At 45.6% G+C, this 18161-nt stretch overlaps 1 protein-coding gene across 1 annotated transcript in view; it reads right to left on the bottom strand.

Moving 5' to 3' along the window:
* LOC147684521 (extracellular calcium-sensing receptor-like) overlaps nucleotides 1-18161 on the bottom strand; it is a 109366-nt gene that overhangs the window by 74426 nt on the left and 16779 nt on the right. Inside the window, exon 2 of the mRNA XM_086939682.1 lies at nucleotides 15832-16065. Coding sequence (XP_086795808.1) covers nucleotides 15832-16065 — 234 coding nt within the window. The remainder of the gene's footprint in view (nucleotides 1-15831; nucleotides 16066-18161) is intronic.

Raw genomic sequence — 18161 nt, 5'->3', positions numbered from 1 at the left:
AGGACGAAAAAGAAAGTTATTGATTCGTTGTCTCATTTTCAGGGCTCGGTATCACGGTCCAGGAATGAGAATAAGGCTTCGTCATCATACTCTGCGAATTCAGGCAGGGTGAGCTCAGTGTCACCTGACAGAGTAGAAATTCCCTCATCTATGTTGCTGGCCACCTCGTCTTCATCCGGTGCGCTTTCTCGTACTCTGAAATCTGGTGGTATGAGGTGCTGATTCATCTTGATCATTGTTAACCTCTCCACATTTTTGGGCGAGAGGCGGCTCCGTTTGGAAGTTACAATGCCACCAGCAGCACTGAAAACACGTTCAGAAGACACGCTTGCGAGTGGGCAAGACAAGTAGTTTAAAGCCAGGTTGGTGAGCTGTGGCCACAATTCTTTTTTCCCATGCCAATACGCCAATGGGTCAGCATTAACATAGACCTCTGTTGAGTCATTCAGATAGTCCTTCACCATCGACTCAAGGTCCTCATCCAAGGTTCCTCCACTTTGCTTAGCTGTTGCTGTGCCTGTGACCTTTTGAGAACCAAACCCAAGCCGAGCTAGCCAATCCTCTTCAGCCTCCAATGTTTCTCTTGTGTCTGGTGCAGATGATCCGGTTGCCGGTGTCTTTAACGGCTGAGAGGTCACTTGTGCCACAGCCACAGGTGCAGAAGTGGATTGTTTTGACTGGGGATGGCCTGCTGATGCTGATGTACTGCCTTTTCCTTCAATTTTCTGCCGTTCTCTTTCAAACCTCTTGGCTGACAAGGCTAGCCAACGTTTGTACTTTGGAACATGTTCATCATCAAAAGGAAAGAATGCTTGGCCTGCCAGCGCCTTTTTGTAGCGTGGATCCAGAATAGTAGCACAAATGTAATGCTGTTCTGAGTGGATCATTTGAAGACGTTTATCACCTTGTAGGAGCTCTAATAATTTCTCAGCCAGAACAAAAGAGTCTTGGTTTTTTACATCTTTTTCAAACACAGAACACACCTCCTTCAGTTGGTGCTCCAGCATGTACAACAATGGGATAGCTTTTCCCAAATTACAGTCCTCCTTGCTGACTGCACGCGTGAAGAACTCAAAAGGACGAAGCATGCGTGTCAGGCTTTTAACTATGTTCCATTGCGCCGCACCCATCCTCAGGTCCTCCTTCTGAGCTGTACCCTCTGTTAAGAAATAGTGATCGAGTAACGTATACTGCTCATACAGACGCTCAAGCATGTAGAAGGTTGAGTTCCAACGTGTTACCACCTCCTGGATGAGTGCTTTCACTGGCATTTGACGTTGATATAGCAGGCTCCTCAGCTGCTTCCGGGCCTTAAAAGAATGGCTGAAATGGTTGCACATTTTTTGGCAGGTGTCCAATACACTGTACGCTGCACTGTCTTTATTACCCAAGAATTTTTGGACAACCAGGTTTATACAGTGCGCCAAACACGGCACTCTGAAATACTCACCCAGCCTCATGGCCTTAAATATATTGGCGCCATTGTCCGTGGAAACATAACCAACCTGGCGTTTTTTTGGGGACAGCCAGTTAAGGACCTTTGTGTTAAAGACATCCAAAATGTTTTCTGCTGTGTGACGTTTCTCCAAACCAAACATGGCTAGTGTTGCATGTTTCCGAGCAGCTTTAAAAACAATGTCCGGGTCAACACCTGTGTTTAGCTTTGCTTTAGCCCCTGAAAAAGAGACCCAGTGTGCAGTGATGCACATGTAATCAGCGCCTGCGCCACTGGTCCACATGTCTGTTGTCAGATGTATAGTGTGAACAGCACTCTTCTGCAAAGCTGCCCCAATCACCTCCAGAACATCTTCATGTAGTGCTGGAACCGCAACTCGGGCAAAATAGAACCGGCTGGGAACCTTCCATTTAGGGCAGAGCGTTGCCACTAATTCTAGAAAACCAACCCCTTCTACAAAAGAAAAAGGGAGAAGGTCCAGAGCTAGCATTTTAGCCAGCTTAGTGTTATACAGACGCGTCAGTGGGTGGTTGCGTTCATATTGCGCTTCTGTAAACAACATCTTTTTAATGTTGCCCTGGACCAAGGATTTACGGGATGATGATGATGATATCTTCGACCCAGTTACGCTCGCTGATGAACTTTTTCGCATTGGTGTCTCACTCTCTCCCACACTCTTAGTGTGGCTCACATGTGGTGTGCTGCTGACAGGGGTACTGGGTGTAAGTGAAGTGTTTGACACGTCTTCTTCCTCCTTGTCATCATCAGATGAAACATCAACGTTTTCATTTCGTGCAATTCGGGCTTCCTTGATCACCTGTAGGTGCGCAAACCATTGGACAGCGTGCTGTCTCTCAAGATGACCTCTCTGGCCTCCGGTACCATAGTTGGTACCAAACTTACCACGACTAACTCGAAGCTTACAAATGCTACAAATGGCGAAGTTTTCCTTTTTTGGGCAAACACTAAAGAAGTCCCAAACTGCAGACTTGAAATGTCTTTGGGGGCATGAGGAGGCGGCGATACTGGTGGTGGTGGTCCTGCTGCTAATGCCAGATGAAGTGGAGGATGTGGATTGCCGAACTTCAGTACGTTTTGCACTTTCACCACCACTAATTGAGGTCGAGGTGGATGGAGGTCCCTTCTTGCGAGGAAGAAATATGGAAGCGGTAGGTGTTGGTGTACTAGTTAACTCCGAATCCAATGATTGTTGTGTTTCCATTGACTCCTCGTCGACATCATCATCACGCTCAGCAGCTTCTCGGGATAGGGTCAAAATGTCTCTTTGCTGCATGCCCGCTGGGGCTGCAGTGACCATTATGATGACTGGATCGTCGTCGTGAAGGGCTTCATCAGCAGCAGTATGCGTCACTTCTTGTTGGGCCTCATCACACTCCATAGCTATGAGTTTTTCGACGACCTTCCTTTTACGCTTAGGTACCTTTGTCAGATCATGATGTGCCTCACTCTCAGACTGCCGTGATGATGGTTCCCAATCTTCATCCAGAATGGGATCATCAGAAGGAGGTGGGCTTGAAGAAGATGTAGTCATCAACCTTGATCTTTTCCTTGCTAGGGATGTGGAAGACAATGAATGATCATCAGGAGGAGTGGCTTCCAATGATACCTCGGCTTGATTGTCGATTTCCTGATGTGCCCCTACTTCGGGAGGAACAACTATTGTGGGCACTTGTGACCCTCCATGCACCTCTGCTTGCGCATCTCCTTGCGCTGCCTCTCCTTCCACATGTACTTGGGCTTGTACTTGCACATGGTGTTGTTGTTGCGGCTGTGGTTGTTCAACACTTGTCAGATGAGTTACAACAACCTGTGTTGATTCAGGGACATTGCTGCTACTTTCTTGCGATGAGCCAACATCACTGGTCGATGGTGATTGGAGAAGTACACTGACTGCCTCTGAAGCACTCAAGGGCTTTGACTTAAGTTGGCGTGGTGGTGGAGGCACTGAACCCAATGGAGCGGGGGTGCTGCTCCTAGCTTGGTCCCCAGCACATCCTGCTGCTGCTGCAGGCGTACTTTTTTTTTTGCTCCCAAAAAACGCGGCGGGCGGCACACCAGCCTCCTTGGTACCTTGCTTCTTCTGCTCCTTACTAGCAACTTTCTTGCTAGAGGAGCTACGGAGATCTTTTTTTGGGGCCATCTTCTTCAGAGCAGGTCAGACAGCAGGCCGCAGTTGCACGAATTGTAGAGTTGTCTGAGGCCAGACGTGACGTCGCGTGACGTTATGCTGCACACACACACCGCTGCAGGACTTCTTCCTGGCACTGGTGGTTCTCTTGAGTCTTGTGCACCTAAAAGCAATGGAAGACCGAGGAACATCAGTTCAGTTATACACCCCAAAAAAATCGAAAAAAACCCAGAAAAATCAGCACAATCCCATTCCATCCATGCCCTCCATGATGTTTAAGTTCAAGACACCCCACAGAAAGACTAGGCCCATGCAAGACTCAATACCCCTGGTGAAAAGGCCACAAGTACAGCCCCCAAAAACGAAAATGACTGAAAAATCAGCACAATCCCATTCCATCCATGCCCTCCATGATGTTTAAGTTCAAGACACCCCACAGAAAGACTAGGCCCATGCAAGGCTCACTACCCCTGGGCATAAAGGTTGAAAAGTAGGCAAAATGGTTGCAGGCCTAACAACAATGCCTGCATTCAAAATGGCCACTTGCCTCCCAGCACATGGCCAGGGCCTGTAGCAGCACTCAGAATGGCCCCCAGCCACATGGCCTGTCCCTCCCCATGAACACCCCCAAAAATCGAAAAACACTGAAAAATCAGCACAATCCCATTCCATCCATGCCCTCCATGATGTTTAAGTTCAAGACACCCCACAGAAAGACTAGGCCCATGCTAGACTCAATACCCCTGGTGAAAAGGCCACAAGTACAGCCCCAAAAAACGAAAATGACTGAAAAATCAGCACAATCCCATTCCATCCATGCCCTCCATGATGTTTAAATTCAAGACACCCCACAGAAAGACTAGGCCCATGCAAGACTCACTACCCCTGGGCATAAAGGTTGAAAAGTAGGCAAAATGGTTGCAGGCCTAACAACAATGCCTGCATTCAAAATGGCCACTTGCCTCCCAGCACATGGCCAGGGCCTGTAGCAGCACTCAAAATGGCCCCCAGCCACATGGCCTGTCCCTCCCCATGAACACCCCTGAAAAATCGAAAAACACTGAAAAATCAGCACAATCCCATTCCATCCATGCCCTCCATGATGTTTAAGTTCAAGACACCCCACAGAAAGACTAGGCCCATGCTAGACTCAATACCCCTGGTGAAAAGGCCACAAGTACAGCCCCAAAAAACGAAAATCACTGAAAAATCAGCACAAAACCATTCCATCCATGCCCTCCATGGTGTTTAAATTCAAGACACCCCACAGAAAGACTAGGCCCATGCAAGACTCACTACCCCTGGGCATAAAGGTTGAAAAGTAGGCAAAATGGTTGCAGGCCTAACAACAATGCCTGCATTCAAAATGGCCACTTGCCTCCCAGCACATGGCCAGGGCCTGTAGCAGCACTCAAAATGGCCCCCAGCCACATGGCCTGTCCCTCCCCATGAACACCCCCAAAAATCGAAAAACACTGAAAAATCAGCACAATCCCATTCCATCCATGACCTCCATGATGTTTAAGTTCAAGACACCCCACAGAAAGACTAGGCCCATGCTAGACTCAATACCCTGGTGAAAAGGCCACAAGTACAGCCCCAAAAAACGAAAATCACTGAAAAATCAGCACAATCCCATTCCATCCATGCCCTCCATGATGTTTAAGTTCAAGACACCCCACAGAAAGACAAGGCCCATGCTAGACTCAATACCCCTGGTGAAAAGGCCACAAGTACAGACCCAAAAAACGAAAATCACTGAAAAATCAGCACAATCCCATTCCATCCATGCCCTCCATGATGTTTAAATTCAAGACACCCCACAGAAAGACTAGGCCCATGCAAGACTCACTACCCCTGGGCATACAGGTTGAAAAGTAGGCAAAATGGTTGCAGGCCTAACAACAATGCCTGCATTCAAAATGGCCACTTGCCTCCCAGCACATGGCCAGGGCCTGTAGCAGCACTCAAAATGGCCCCCAGCCACATGGCCTGTCCCTCCCCATGAACACCCCCAAAAATCGAAAAACACTGAAAAATCAGCACAATCCCATTCCATCCATGACCTCCATGATGTTTAAGTTCAAGACACCCCACAGAAAGACTAGGCCCATGCTAGACTCAATACCCCTGGTGAAAAGGCCACAAGTACAGCCCCAAAACACGAAAATCACTGAAAAATCAGCACAATCCCATTCCATCCATGCCCTCCATGATGTTTAAGTTCAAGACACCCCACAGAAAGACTAGGCCCATGCTAGACTCAATACCCCTGGTGAAAAGGCCACAAGTACAGCCCCAAAAAAACGAAAATCACTGAAAAATCAGCACAATCCCATTCCATCCATGCCCTCCATGATGTTTAAATTCAAGACACCTCACAGAAAGACTAGGCCCATGCAAGACTCACTACCCCTAGGCATAAAGGTTGAAAAGTAGGCAAAATGGTTGCAGGCCTAACAACAATGCCTGCATTCAAAATGGCCACTTGCCTCCCAGCACATGGCCAGGGCCTGTAGCAGCACTCAAAATGGCCCCCAGCCACATGGCCTGTCCCTCCCAATGAACACCCCCAAAAATCGAAAAACACTGAAAAATCAGCACAATCCCATTCCATCCATGACCTCCATGATGTTTAAGTTCAAGACACCCCACAGAAAGACTAGGCCCATGCTAGACTCAATACCCCTGGTGAAAAGGCCACAAGTACAGCCCCCAAAAACGAAAATGACTGAAAAATCAGCACAATCCCATTCCATCCATGCCCTCCATGATGTTTAAGTTCAAGACACCCCACAGAAAGACTAGGCCCATGCAAGGCTCACTACCCCTGGGCATAAAGGTTGAAAAGTAGGCAAAATGGTTGCAGGCCTAACAACAATGCCTGCATTCAAAATGGCCACTTGCCTCCCAGCACATGGCCAGGGCCTGTAGCAGCACTCAAAATGGCCCCCAGCCACATGGCCTGTCCCTCCCCATGAACACCCCTGAAAAATCGAAAAACACTGAAAAATCAGCACAATCCCATTCCATCCATGCCCTCCATGATGTTTAAGTTCAAGACACCCCACAGAAAGACTAGGCCCATGCTAGACTCAATACCCCTGGTGAAAAGGCCACAAGTACAGCCCCAAAAAACGAAAATCACTGAAAAATCAGCACAAAACCATTCCATCCATGCCCTCCATGGTGTTTAAATTCAAGACACCCCACAGAAAGACTAGGCCCATGCAAGACTCACTACCCCTGGGCATAAAGGTTGAAAAGTAGGCAAAATGGTTGCAGGCCTAACAACAATGCCTGCATTCAAAATGGCCACTTGCCTCCCAGCACATGGCCAGGGCCTGTAGCAGCACTCAAAATGGCCCCCAGCCACATGGCCTGTCCCTCCCCATGAACACCCCCAAAAATCGAAAAACACTGAAAAATCAGCACAATCCCATTCCATCCATGACCTCCATGATGTTTAAGTTCAAGACACCCCACAGAAAGACTAGGCCCATGCTAGACTCAATACCCTGGTGAAAAGACCACAAGTACAGCCCCAAAAAACGAAAATCACTGAAAAATCAGCACAATCCCATTCCATCCATGCCCTCCATGATGTTTAAGTTCAAGACACCCCACAGAAAGACAAGGCCCATGCTAGACTCAATACCCCTGGTGAAAAGGCCACAAGTACAGCCCCAAAAAACGAAAATCACTGAAAAATCAGCACAATCCCATTCCATCCATGCCCTCCATGATGTTTAAATTCAAGACACCCCACAGAAAGACTAGGCCCATGCAAGACTCACTACCCCTGGGCATACAGGTTGAAAAGTAGGCAAAATGGTTGCAGGCCTAACAACAATGCCTGCATTCAAAATGGCCACTTGCCTCCCAGCACATGGCCAGGGCCTGTAGCAGCACTCAAAATGGCCCCCAGCCACATGGCCTGTCCCTCCCCATGAACACCCCCAAAAATCGAAAAACACTGAAAAATCAGCACAATCCCATTCCATCCATGACGTTTAAGTTCAAGACACCCCACAGAAAGACTAGGCCCATGCTAGACTCAATACCCCTGGTGAAAAGGCCACAAGTACAGCCCCAAAACACGAAAATCACTGAAAAATCAGCACAATCCCATTCCATCCATGCCCTCCATGATGTTTAAGTTCAAGACACCCCACAGAAAGACTAGGCCCATGCTAGACTCAATACCCCTGGTGAAAAGGCCACAAGTACAGCCCCAAAAAAACGAAAATCACTGAAAAATCAGCACAATCCCATTCCATCCATGCCCTCCATGATGTTTAAATTCAAGACACCTCACAGAAAGACTAGGCCCATGCAAGACTCACTACCCCTGGGCATAAAGGTTGAAAAGTAGGCAAAATGGTTGCAGGCCTAACAACAATGCCTGCATTCAAAATGGCCACTTGCCTCCCAGCACATGGCCAGGGCCTGTAGCAGCACTCAAAATGGCCCCCAGCCACATGGCCTGTCCCTCCCAATGAACACCCCCAAAAATCGAAAAACAATGAAAAATCAGCACAATCCCATTCCATCCATGCCCTCCATGATGTTTAAGTTCAAGACACCCCACAGAAAGACTAGGCCCATGCAAGACTCAATACCCCTGGTGAAAAGGCCACAAGTACAGCCCCAAAAAACGAAAATCACTGAAAAATCAGCACAATCCCATTCCATCCATGCCCTCCATGATGTTTAAATTCAAGACACCCCACAGAAAGACTAGGCCCATGCTAGACTCAATACCCCTGGTGAAAAGGCCACAAGTACAGCCCCAAAAAACGAAAATGACTGAATAATCAGCACAATCCCATTCCATCCATGCCCTCCATGATGTTTAAATTCAAAACACCCCACAGAAAGACTAGGCCCATGCAAGACTCACTACCCCTGGGCATAAAGGTTGAAAAGTAGGCAAAATGGTTGCAGGCCTAACAACAATGCCTGCATTCAAAATGGCCACTTGCCTCCCAGCACATGGCCAGGGCCTGTAGCAGCACTCAAAATGGCCCCCAGCCACATGGCCTGTCCCTCCCAATGAACACCCCCATAAATCGAAAAACACTGAAAAATCAGCACAATCCCATTCCATCCATGCCCTCCATGATGTTTAAGTTCAAGACACCCCACAGAAAGACTAGGCCCATGCAAGACTCAATACCCCTGGTGAAAAGGCCACAAGTACAGCCCCAAAAAACGAAAATCACTGAAAAATCAGCACAATCCCATTCCATCCATGCCCTCCATGATGTTTAAATTCAAGACACCCCACAGAAAGACTCAGTCCACCCACCACTGAGTACCCCTGGGCAAAAGGCCCCAAAACAGCCCAAAAATCGAAAATTCCAAAATTGTAGTTGCAGCAACTGTAATGCCCCAAACAAACTTACTTGTGAAATTTCTAATCCAAAAGTGATCCAAAGAAAGTCAAAAAGGCCTCAAATCCAAATATCCAGCAGCATCCACAAAAAGTAATCCTTCCAGCTCCAGATCCAAATGAAAAGTGACCAGGAGATGGACAAAGCACTGGGAGGAGCCTGCTGGACAGGAACAGGAAGTTAAAGACTGTGGGGCACTTCCTTCCTCCCACCCCCCCCCTCCCCAAAATGGACTCCTCGCCAAAAAAGTACAGGCAAATGTCAACCTGAGGAGTTATTCAGATAAAAATCATCATTTCCAGAAGGTTTATGCTGCTTGCTGGTGGATTTCTTGTGCAGAATTGCAAATTGTATATTTTCGCGAATGCGAGATTGTTGCTGCTCGCCGCATCTCCAAGCTCGCAATTGCGAAGTCCCGCGATACGTGATCACGGCGTACTCGCGTTGACAAACTCTCGCTGTGCAAGTTGGCAAACCGCGATTACGTAATCGCGCTCGCCAAATTCTCGCGGGATCCCGCAGCAAGATCCAAAATGGCGCAGCACTCGCAAAATATCGAGAAAAACAACTCGGCAAACGCCGATGAACGCCGCGCGCCGCAAAAATTGTATCACCCAGAAAAAAAATCCGCTGCGTGCGAATTTAGCGGATTTTGCGGGAAATCCGCGAATCTCGCGGATTGCGAATTTCCCGAAAATCCGCAAAATCCGCGAGCGGAGCGGATTTTACGCCCATACTTACTCAATTTGCCCATGTATGCAGTAATGACAATATAACATTTCTCCTAGTGATCAATAAATAGAAATCTCTTTCTTATATTTGCTAAGACTTCTTTTTTTTTTCCAAGAGATTGTAAGTTCCAGCTAGATAGGGTGGTATTTTTTGTGGCCTACAAAGGGCATGTGAATAGAGTTCATTTACAGTCTGGAGGCCCCACAAAGCTTCCTTGCTGCCTATTGGCATGCGAAAAAGGGCCTGTGAACATTTAAAGAGCCAAAAGGAAACTATGGGTCAGTGAAGCTATTTATGATTTTTAAAACCCATTAGATAATTGCTTGCAGAAGTTTGATAAATTTGAATAAAGAGTATCTTGACTTCAAGCTCTTGAATTTTGATATTCGTTTCTGAAATAAGAGTTTTAGGAATATTTGTACTCATTTTTTCTTTCATATCAGGACAGAAATTCTGCAGTCTAGCATTTGCAGGTTGAGAGATAAGGTCTGCTTGTTTGTGTGCATAGGCGCCTGTAAGGTACATGTGAATCAGCGGTGTTTTTGACTGTGTGTATGCCACTTCTCCTTGTGTGCATCAGTGTACGTGCACTGTATAAAAGCCAAACTTTCCGCTTTGTCAGTAGTGTTGCTACATAAATATAATGTTACCATTGTTTGAATTAATGAATGAATAAGTGATTAGAAAAACAAAGTGCAACTACACTAACTAAAGTGCATATATGTTAACTATTGCAATTGCGCACAATCTCAACCCTGTTTGCAACTTTTCTTTTACCTTAGTAGATCTAGATGACAGATTCAGGACTGGGAATTTCAAAAAGAAATCCCACAAGTCATTGTTACCCTTACAGTCAGCATCTAGCCAGCGAGATTCCTCTGTGTTTAATAAATTAAGCCAAAGAGAAGGCTGGTGAACACCAATTCTGCAGGGATAGAACTCCATTTCTAGATCCCAGGGGAGGATTTCCTTATGAGTCAAAAAGGTATAAAAGCTCCAGATGAAGACTGTAATTGGCCATGATCCTACAGGCAAATTAGGCCGAAACTTAATCGAATGCACGAAGGAAGAACCCACCAGAGTCCGGATCATACAACGCGCACTTGGTTAGTCTTATTTTACCAAATGGATAATCACAGTTTTAGTACAAGAACAATCACGTAAATGCTTCTGCCACTGAGATCTTAGCACTTCCAGCGATATTATTGGTTGTGCCATGAAGTGATGTAGGGTCACTGAAGGTGCATGTGACATACGTGCATCAATTCAGCCCATGCATAATTTACTTTTAAAATTCGTTATAGGTATTTTTTAATTGTCTTTTGTTGTTTTGCAAAATGTTGCGTTTGTTTGACTGTTTCGTATTTTTGATGACTACTATTTTCTTTTCCCAAGTTATTTTTTAACTTGTGTTTTGCTATTTTGGCGTTCATTTACGGTTGTTCTACTCGTTCCATTAGTGTACAATTTTCGACATTAATGGTTAAACTTCTCTAGTAGTACACACGTCCCCAACCTGGGTTGTGATGGACTAAAAGCTATTAGGCAAGTATACAACATCTGCACTTACGCCACTCCTTAAATGTGCTTCTTTATTCTGCAAAAAAATCACATAACAATGTTGTGTGGTAATTTGTATTTTTTAGCCGAACTTTCCGTATCACGCAAGCAACATTTTCTGGCGATATATGAATTTGTTTATTGCTAAAAAGCAATAGTTGAAGTTTTCTGCAATAAATGAGACACCGATGTCTGCACCATACTGTACCACATCTCAAGTGAATGCCAAGAATATCCTTTTCTTGTGCGTTCTTTTGCTGACATTTGCAGCCGCGTTGTAGATATTGTTAAAATGGAAGTTTTTATAATCATCAAGTGTATCCTGAAGCTTTCACATTTAATGCTTTTTAGTTCCCTATACTTTGTCGAGGTTTTTCCAACAAGAAAGTAGGACTTTACAATGGAATAAAACAGAGTATGCATAAAAAGAGCTACTCTGGAATATTTTAGAATAATACACCACACATTCAGGATGCAACTCATGCATCACTCAGCAAAAGGATCAAGACAAAAAATTATAAAAGAGGAATAGCAACAAAAAAATAAAAAGTGTTTTCACGTGTTATACTGTCACGAAAAAGTGTCCAAATTGGTGGATCATGTTCTGAAGGTTCGAAGCCGCTACCTAGTGCATTGGAGTAACTTGCAAGCGGTGGGAGTGGGAGCCTCATGGTTCATGTACAGAGTGAATGGCCAATCAAGAGTCATCCTGTGGATGATGGATAGAAGATCCAGTGTGAGCACACATGACTGAGGCCAGATTGAGAGCGAGCGATGGGAGGCTCAGTAGATGGCCTATTGATACTGATATGTAAAGCTGAGTTGTTGGTGATAGTCATTTAGGAAGAAGATTCACGATGTGTGATGGTATTGCATACCCCAGAATGTCATGCAATAATGTATGGTTTTTGTACCATCGCACACATCATAGAGTCAGACCTCGAGGGCCAATAGTTGCTTAGAAGTTCTTTTTGTTAATGCCACTCGAACTCAGAAGCTCAGTTTCAGGATATACTTTGCTATCACTTCAACCAGAAAATTTCAAGTTTGACCAAAGGGTCGAAAGAAACTGACAGTGGCCTTTTCCTAACTGGGAACAGTAAGGGGTAGATTTTTTAAAAAGTCACGCAGTGCAGCCCCCCCCCGTAAATCTGCACTGCGTTGTGCGACAGCGAGGGACAGGAAAGCGCCGTATCTTCTGAGATATGGCTCTCTCCTCCTCTTTTCCTTGCACTGGTGCTGATTTCAGCTGCTGTGCGCCACGCACACACCTTAGTGCCGTAGCGATAGGGTGTGTGCATGAGTGTAGCATCAGCTTTGTACAGGAAGGGTACCCGATACTATGCCAGGCACGATGCAAAGCTTTAACCTCTTTGAATACGTGCTGCACAGAGCAGCACGATGCAAAGTCCGAAAAGCACAGACAAATGAAAGCATTTCTCCTGTTAGAGCCTCCTTTGAAGTGGTGTTAACTTTTAGAGCAAAATCATGTTTACAAATCTTTGTAAATATGATTTTGTGTCAAAAGGCATGGGTGGTTGCATTGGAATGCCCATGTATCACCCATGTAACCCCCCCTCGGTGCAAAGTATTGCAAAGCAGTGCTTTACGCTACTTAGAGGGTGCTTTTCACCGCAAAACAGGTTTTGCGCTTGAACGAAAATAGCACCTAAAAAAAGTTTCGCAGGTTAGCGTCTATTTTGTGACGCTAAACCAGTGCAAATGGTTTGAAAATCTCCCCAAAGAGACCAAATCATTCCAGTTCTGAACTTTGGGACCAACTTTGAAAGAATTATGTTTCCTCAGGATCTGATGCCCAAACATTGAGACTGATATTTGTGAGACCTCGTATCAACTATATAATTTTCCAAGTACGTATATAGCATAGCAAATCCTGAAATTTAGTGAGGCGGCTCAATAAATGTGGGATTAAATGTTGAAGGTTCCAAAACGTGAGTAGCATGTCAACCCCTACCAAAGATAGATAACCCCACAACTGCGCAGCAGATTGTCAATGAAGAGATACACAGGCGTAAATTTGCCCAAAGTAAAATCAAATTCACAAAGTTTTCTAGGAGTATGTCAGGAAACTAAACAATATTGCAGGTTTTTGGGTTGAATTGTGGAAACATCTGTGACTTCCTAAAAGTTGTAAATCTTCTGCCTTGTGATGTCAAAGAGCTGTTCATGCAGATTTACAACCTTCTGAAAGAGTTCAGAACCTCAACAACAGAGCTTCAAAATGTCCCTCTGGCAGTGGATTGTGAGAGGGAGGAACAGATCTCTAGTGTACCCAGCTATTGCAGCTATAAGAAGGCCATGAGCAATGCTGTGCACAATGCTACTCTGAGACATAACTAGATATTAGTAACGAAAATATTGTGGCACAAATCCACACCTTGAGTGACCTGCTGCAGGACTTGTGTCTGTTTTTTGTGTAACCGACCCTGAGGGTACATTGTACTCAAACATCGCATCACGCTGAGGCCCTGAGTGCTGCCAAGTGTGAGAATAGCGTGCAAATTCATGAGATCCAAGGTGGAAACCCCCCATTCCAAGGGCAGGCAGAGCAAATCATGGGGCTCGGCATGAGATAGTGGGGGTCACTCAAGGCTCAGAAACAGAAGAAATGCTGAAGCATAGTCCTATGAGAACTGACCATCGATTAAGTGTCTGCACCAGGGAGGAATTATTTTCTATGTAGCTTAAAATGTGGATCAATGCCTAGGAATGCGCGGGATCTGTCTTTTTGAAGCTTTAGCTTTGCACAACTAAATAGGTGTATTTATAAAATATCTCTGAAAACTGCAATCTGCTCTAATCTCAGAAGCCCAGGCCGGCCCCGTTGCACAGAGGCTGGGGATCTTGCATCCTGAAAACTAAAGTTAGACATGTGCCCGGATTTACTAAGGGGTTGTACAGACGTGACTTAAAGCAGCGCGGTGCGGCAGTGGTTTACTTTCCAGCATAACATATGTTTTGCAATGTAAAGTAGCTCCTTTCAGGGTGCCACATCCGGGCGCACCATTTTGTCTCAAAGGGGCACCTGTAAGTTTGCATGCAAAGCTCTATGAACTAAGATAGCCTGACCTGCCTTTGTGTAAAAACGAACGCCAACTGGAAGCGGGTAGAAACTAGAAAAAATGTGCTGGTTTCCCTAGAAATTGACATTTTGGATGTGTCAGACTCTTCTGTGGTTTTCTATGTATAGACATTTGTACTGTAAGTGTGTGCTTCCTGTTAAAACCTGATGCAAGACAGGGAACACTCACATCTGTGCCATTGTGGGAGGCTGTGCGTTGTGCAAAGCAGACTGTTTGTGCAGCAGCTCGTGGGGTGACAGCTGGGCACCCCACTCTTTATAGCTGTGGCCCTGCACACTGCTGTCTGCTTTGCGCGTCACGCACGCGGAGCTGCTCTGAGTCAAATCTCTGATCATCCGTCAATGTTCTTTCATTGTTGACCGTGCAGGAAAGTGGAAAACCAAGGTTTGTCCACAAATTTACAAACGCCTGGGGTCCTTGGATCTCCAGAAGCAATGGGCTTTGACAGAAATTTCGTGCCTGGGTCGGAGCTGATTCTGCATAAAAATGCTGCACAGAGTTAAAGACAGAATATGTGATCTCATTGCAGAGAATAAGGCTGGAAAGCGAAAAACAAACTACTAAAAACAAACAACATCCATTTTTTGTATGAACATTAACGAGAACGACAGCACATTAACATCTGGAGCAGTGCTTGAAATGAAAAAATAGAAGTGTAGGTACTCTGGACCAGAGTACCTGCCTGTTTCTGAGAAGTGCCGGTACTCTGGACCAGAGTACCTGCCTGTTTCTAAGAAGTGCCGGTACTCTTCCATGAAAAGTATTACATCACTCTTGAGAAGTGCCGGTACTCTCCCTCTCAAAATAAAAAAGTGCCGGTACTCCACACCAGGCAGTACCGGCCCATTTAAAGCACTGATCTGGAGTGAGGTAGCTGTAAGTTCTGTACAGATGTAAGCTGATGGGTAACCGCTACACATCCTTTCCTTCACTTCCCATGTATTCTATAATATCATTTCTTAAATTGACAGGCTCATTCGAAGTTGAGAGGTGAGATAGCTTAAAAAAGCACACCTGGTAATACTTTCACTGCTATGAAAACCTAATTCAAAAGATGTGATTGCATGGAAGCATTGTGCCTCAGTAGACATAGCTGGGCATGCGAGATATCTGTGTGGTGGTGTCAGGTGTGATTTTATAGCAGCCATTATGCTGGGTGCCGTTCTATAAAGTGGTAAATTTGCACAGGATTAGCGCATGCACCAATACCGTGGATCTGCAATGAAAACCGCCATTTTACAACACTTTCAGCCTGGAAATGTGTGCAGCAGCACTCGCGAATGAACGTGAGCCCAGAAAAGCAACAGGGACACATCCGGACAGACCTGGTCTGCTGGTACCTTCCAGCGTAGAGGCACAGTCAAACAAATGACCATTTTGAGAGCACAGCCCAAAACAAGCACAATACACCATTCATTGCTTTTCTCTATCTACAGACACCCTGCCAGCACCTGAAACCTCTTCCCGAATGTCACCACCTCCCATGGCATTCACATCCATGCTGCAAGCAGAAGAGGAGGCGGAGTCGATGCCCTTTGAGCGCCTCAAGCCCAAGAAGTATCCCAAGGTGATGTCCAGGCTGAGCCACTTCATCGTGGACACCATCAATTGAATACTGCGTCCATCTACTTCCTTGGAAGTGGACAATATTAAGAAAGGCAGAAAGACCTGAAGAGATGAAGGTAGGAGATTGCAGAGAAACAAAGCTAACTGTCTGCCTTTAGGTCAGGGCCAGCATCAGGGCGGGAGACCAGTGCCACAGCACTGGGCGCCGAGCTGGAGAGAGGGGGGGGGGGGGGGGGGGTGCTGTCTTTTATAGGATTAAAAGCATTTGCTGCAAAGTTCATTGTGCGCCCAGCTATTCCCAGGCAACAATAAAAACGTCAAGATTACTCTTCATGTACCTGTTGGAGAGAAATGGAGTTGTGTCTACTCATGGTTCTGACTCGCCATAAAGTAGCACAGAGGGATAATGTGCTTGATTTAAAACATGTATACCATGCAGATCAAAGAATTGTATTTTATGTAGATAACTCAGCGAGTTACTGCTTTTGTGAGAGACCCATTTGTTACTTGTAGTTCCTCAGGTACAATGCAAATATAGCACAGTGAGCTATAAACTGGCATCAATGCGCTGCATGCAAACGGCACAGCATAGGTTTGGAACCTCATCTTTTCTTTCCCAATCTTTTCTTATCCCAAGATTGCTAAAACGGATTAGTTTGGGTAGAAATTATTTCTTATCAGTAAAGTTAACCTCAACCTTTGCTTTATGTTTTAAATTCTGAGTTTGTGCTTCTCCAGACCAAGCGCTCTTAAAATATACTGCCTACCAGTATGGATGACATGGCACCTTGTAGTCCTTGTTGTGTTATGTTACATATCCTATACATTGATTTACACACGCTTGAGCCATTGCCTACGTATAATATGTGTGTGATGTAAAGTGCTCTGACACCCTACATTAGTATAATTAGCACTATAAAGAAATTAAATACTTGTGACAGAAGGGGTATGGAAAGCTGAGGGGCACCGGTGGCGGGTGGTAGTGAGGGAATCTTTAGAAAAGGAGGTCACTAGGGGGCACCGGCCAAGATTGACTGATTGTCGCACCCGCAGCCCTAAAGCCGGCTCTGCTATGGGTGGCGGCTCATCACACCAAATTAGAAATGACCCTCTGATCATGGCAGAAGAGTAAGATGTAATTCTTTAAGCTTCCAGGAATGGTTGGAGAAACCGGAAGGGTTAAGAGTGTAACCAATTTCCAAAAATGGCAAGGTAAGTGCATTTTCCTTATTGACAGCTGGCTGACTATATAGATGTCACATCATAACGGGGAAAGATGGTGTTGAAATTTTGGAGCTATTTCAGGACCTTTTTCAGATGTCAAGACAAGAGAAAATTGCACCCACATCACAGCTTATTTTCCACACTTATACCTCCATGTAATACTTGTAGAAAGATCTGTAGTGGAACAAGATGAAAAGTGAGACACTGTGCTGTATATCCATCTAGTGAGACCTTAAGCACACAGTATCCCCAAATAAGATGGAGAAACATGGGGGCAGATTTACAAGCCCCTTGCGCCACTTTTGCGTCACTTTCAACATGGGAAAAGTGACACAAAAGTGGCGCAAGGGGCTTGTAAATCTGCCCCATGGATTCTAGCAGTAACCCTACTAGTGTTAAGATCATGACCTTGTAATGGTGGTATTTCCTGAGGTCTTTTAAATGGTCGTTATCCAGTGGGACTCAGGGCAAGGGGAATGTGTGCATGCAAACCACGTACCAACTGGCACATGCCTTTGTAGGTGCTTCTTCCATACTAATTCAGAGAGCATGGAAGGGATGATCATTGCAGTAGACTAGTATCTGCACATACTGGGAGAGTCTGAAATGGCTCAAGCCCTGCTATCAACACTGCTACTAGCACCAACAAGCAAATCACGACCTGTACCACCACCACCACCCCCAGCACTGCAGGGTGGAGATTATGCTATCATTTAATAGGAGCCAGGTGATGTTCTCCACATCTTCCCCATGTCGTATACAGGGATTGACATTATAGGTCCATCAGCATCACATTTACTGCACTTGACAATATGGTTATGCCAATGCCAGGGCCCAACTTCCCCAGAGAATGGCCAGACAGAGGCATGTGATGAGTCAACGGGGCAAACTCACGTGAGCATGGCAGCGCCCTGTGTTTGTGCACAGACTGCGTCTTCTGTCTCATCCTCATTGGACACTAGCCCATGGTGTCT

Source organism: Lissotriton vulgaris, chromosome 10 (assembly GCF_964263255.1).
Source record: "Lissotriton vulgaris chromosome 10, aLisVul1.2, whole genome shotgun sequence".
NCBI lineage: Eukaryota > Metazoa > Chordata > Amphibia > Caudata > Salamandridae > Lissotriton > Lissotriton vulgaris.
This window is presented reverse-complemented; position numbering and strand designations above follow the sequence as displayed.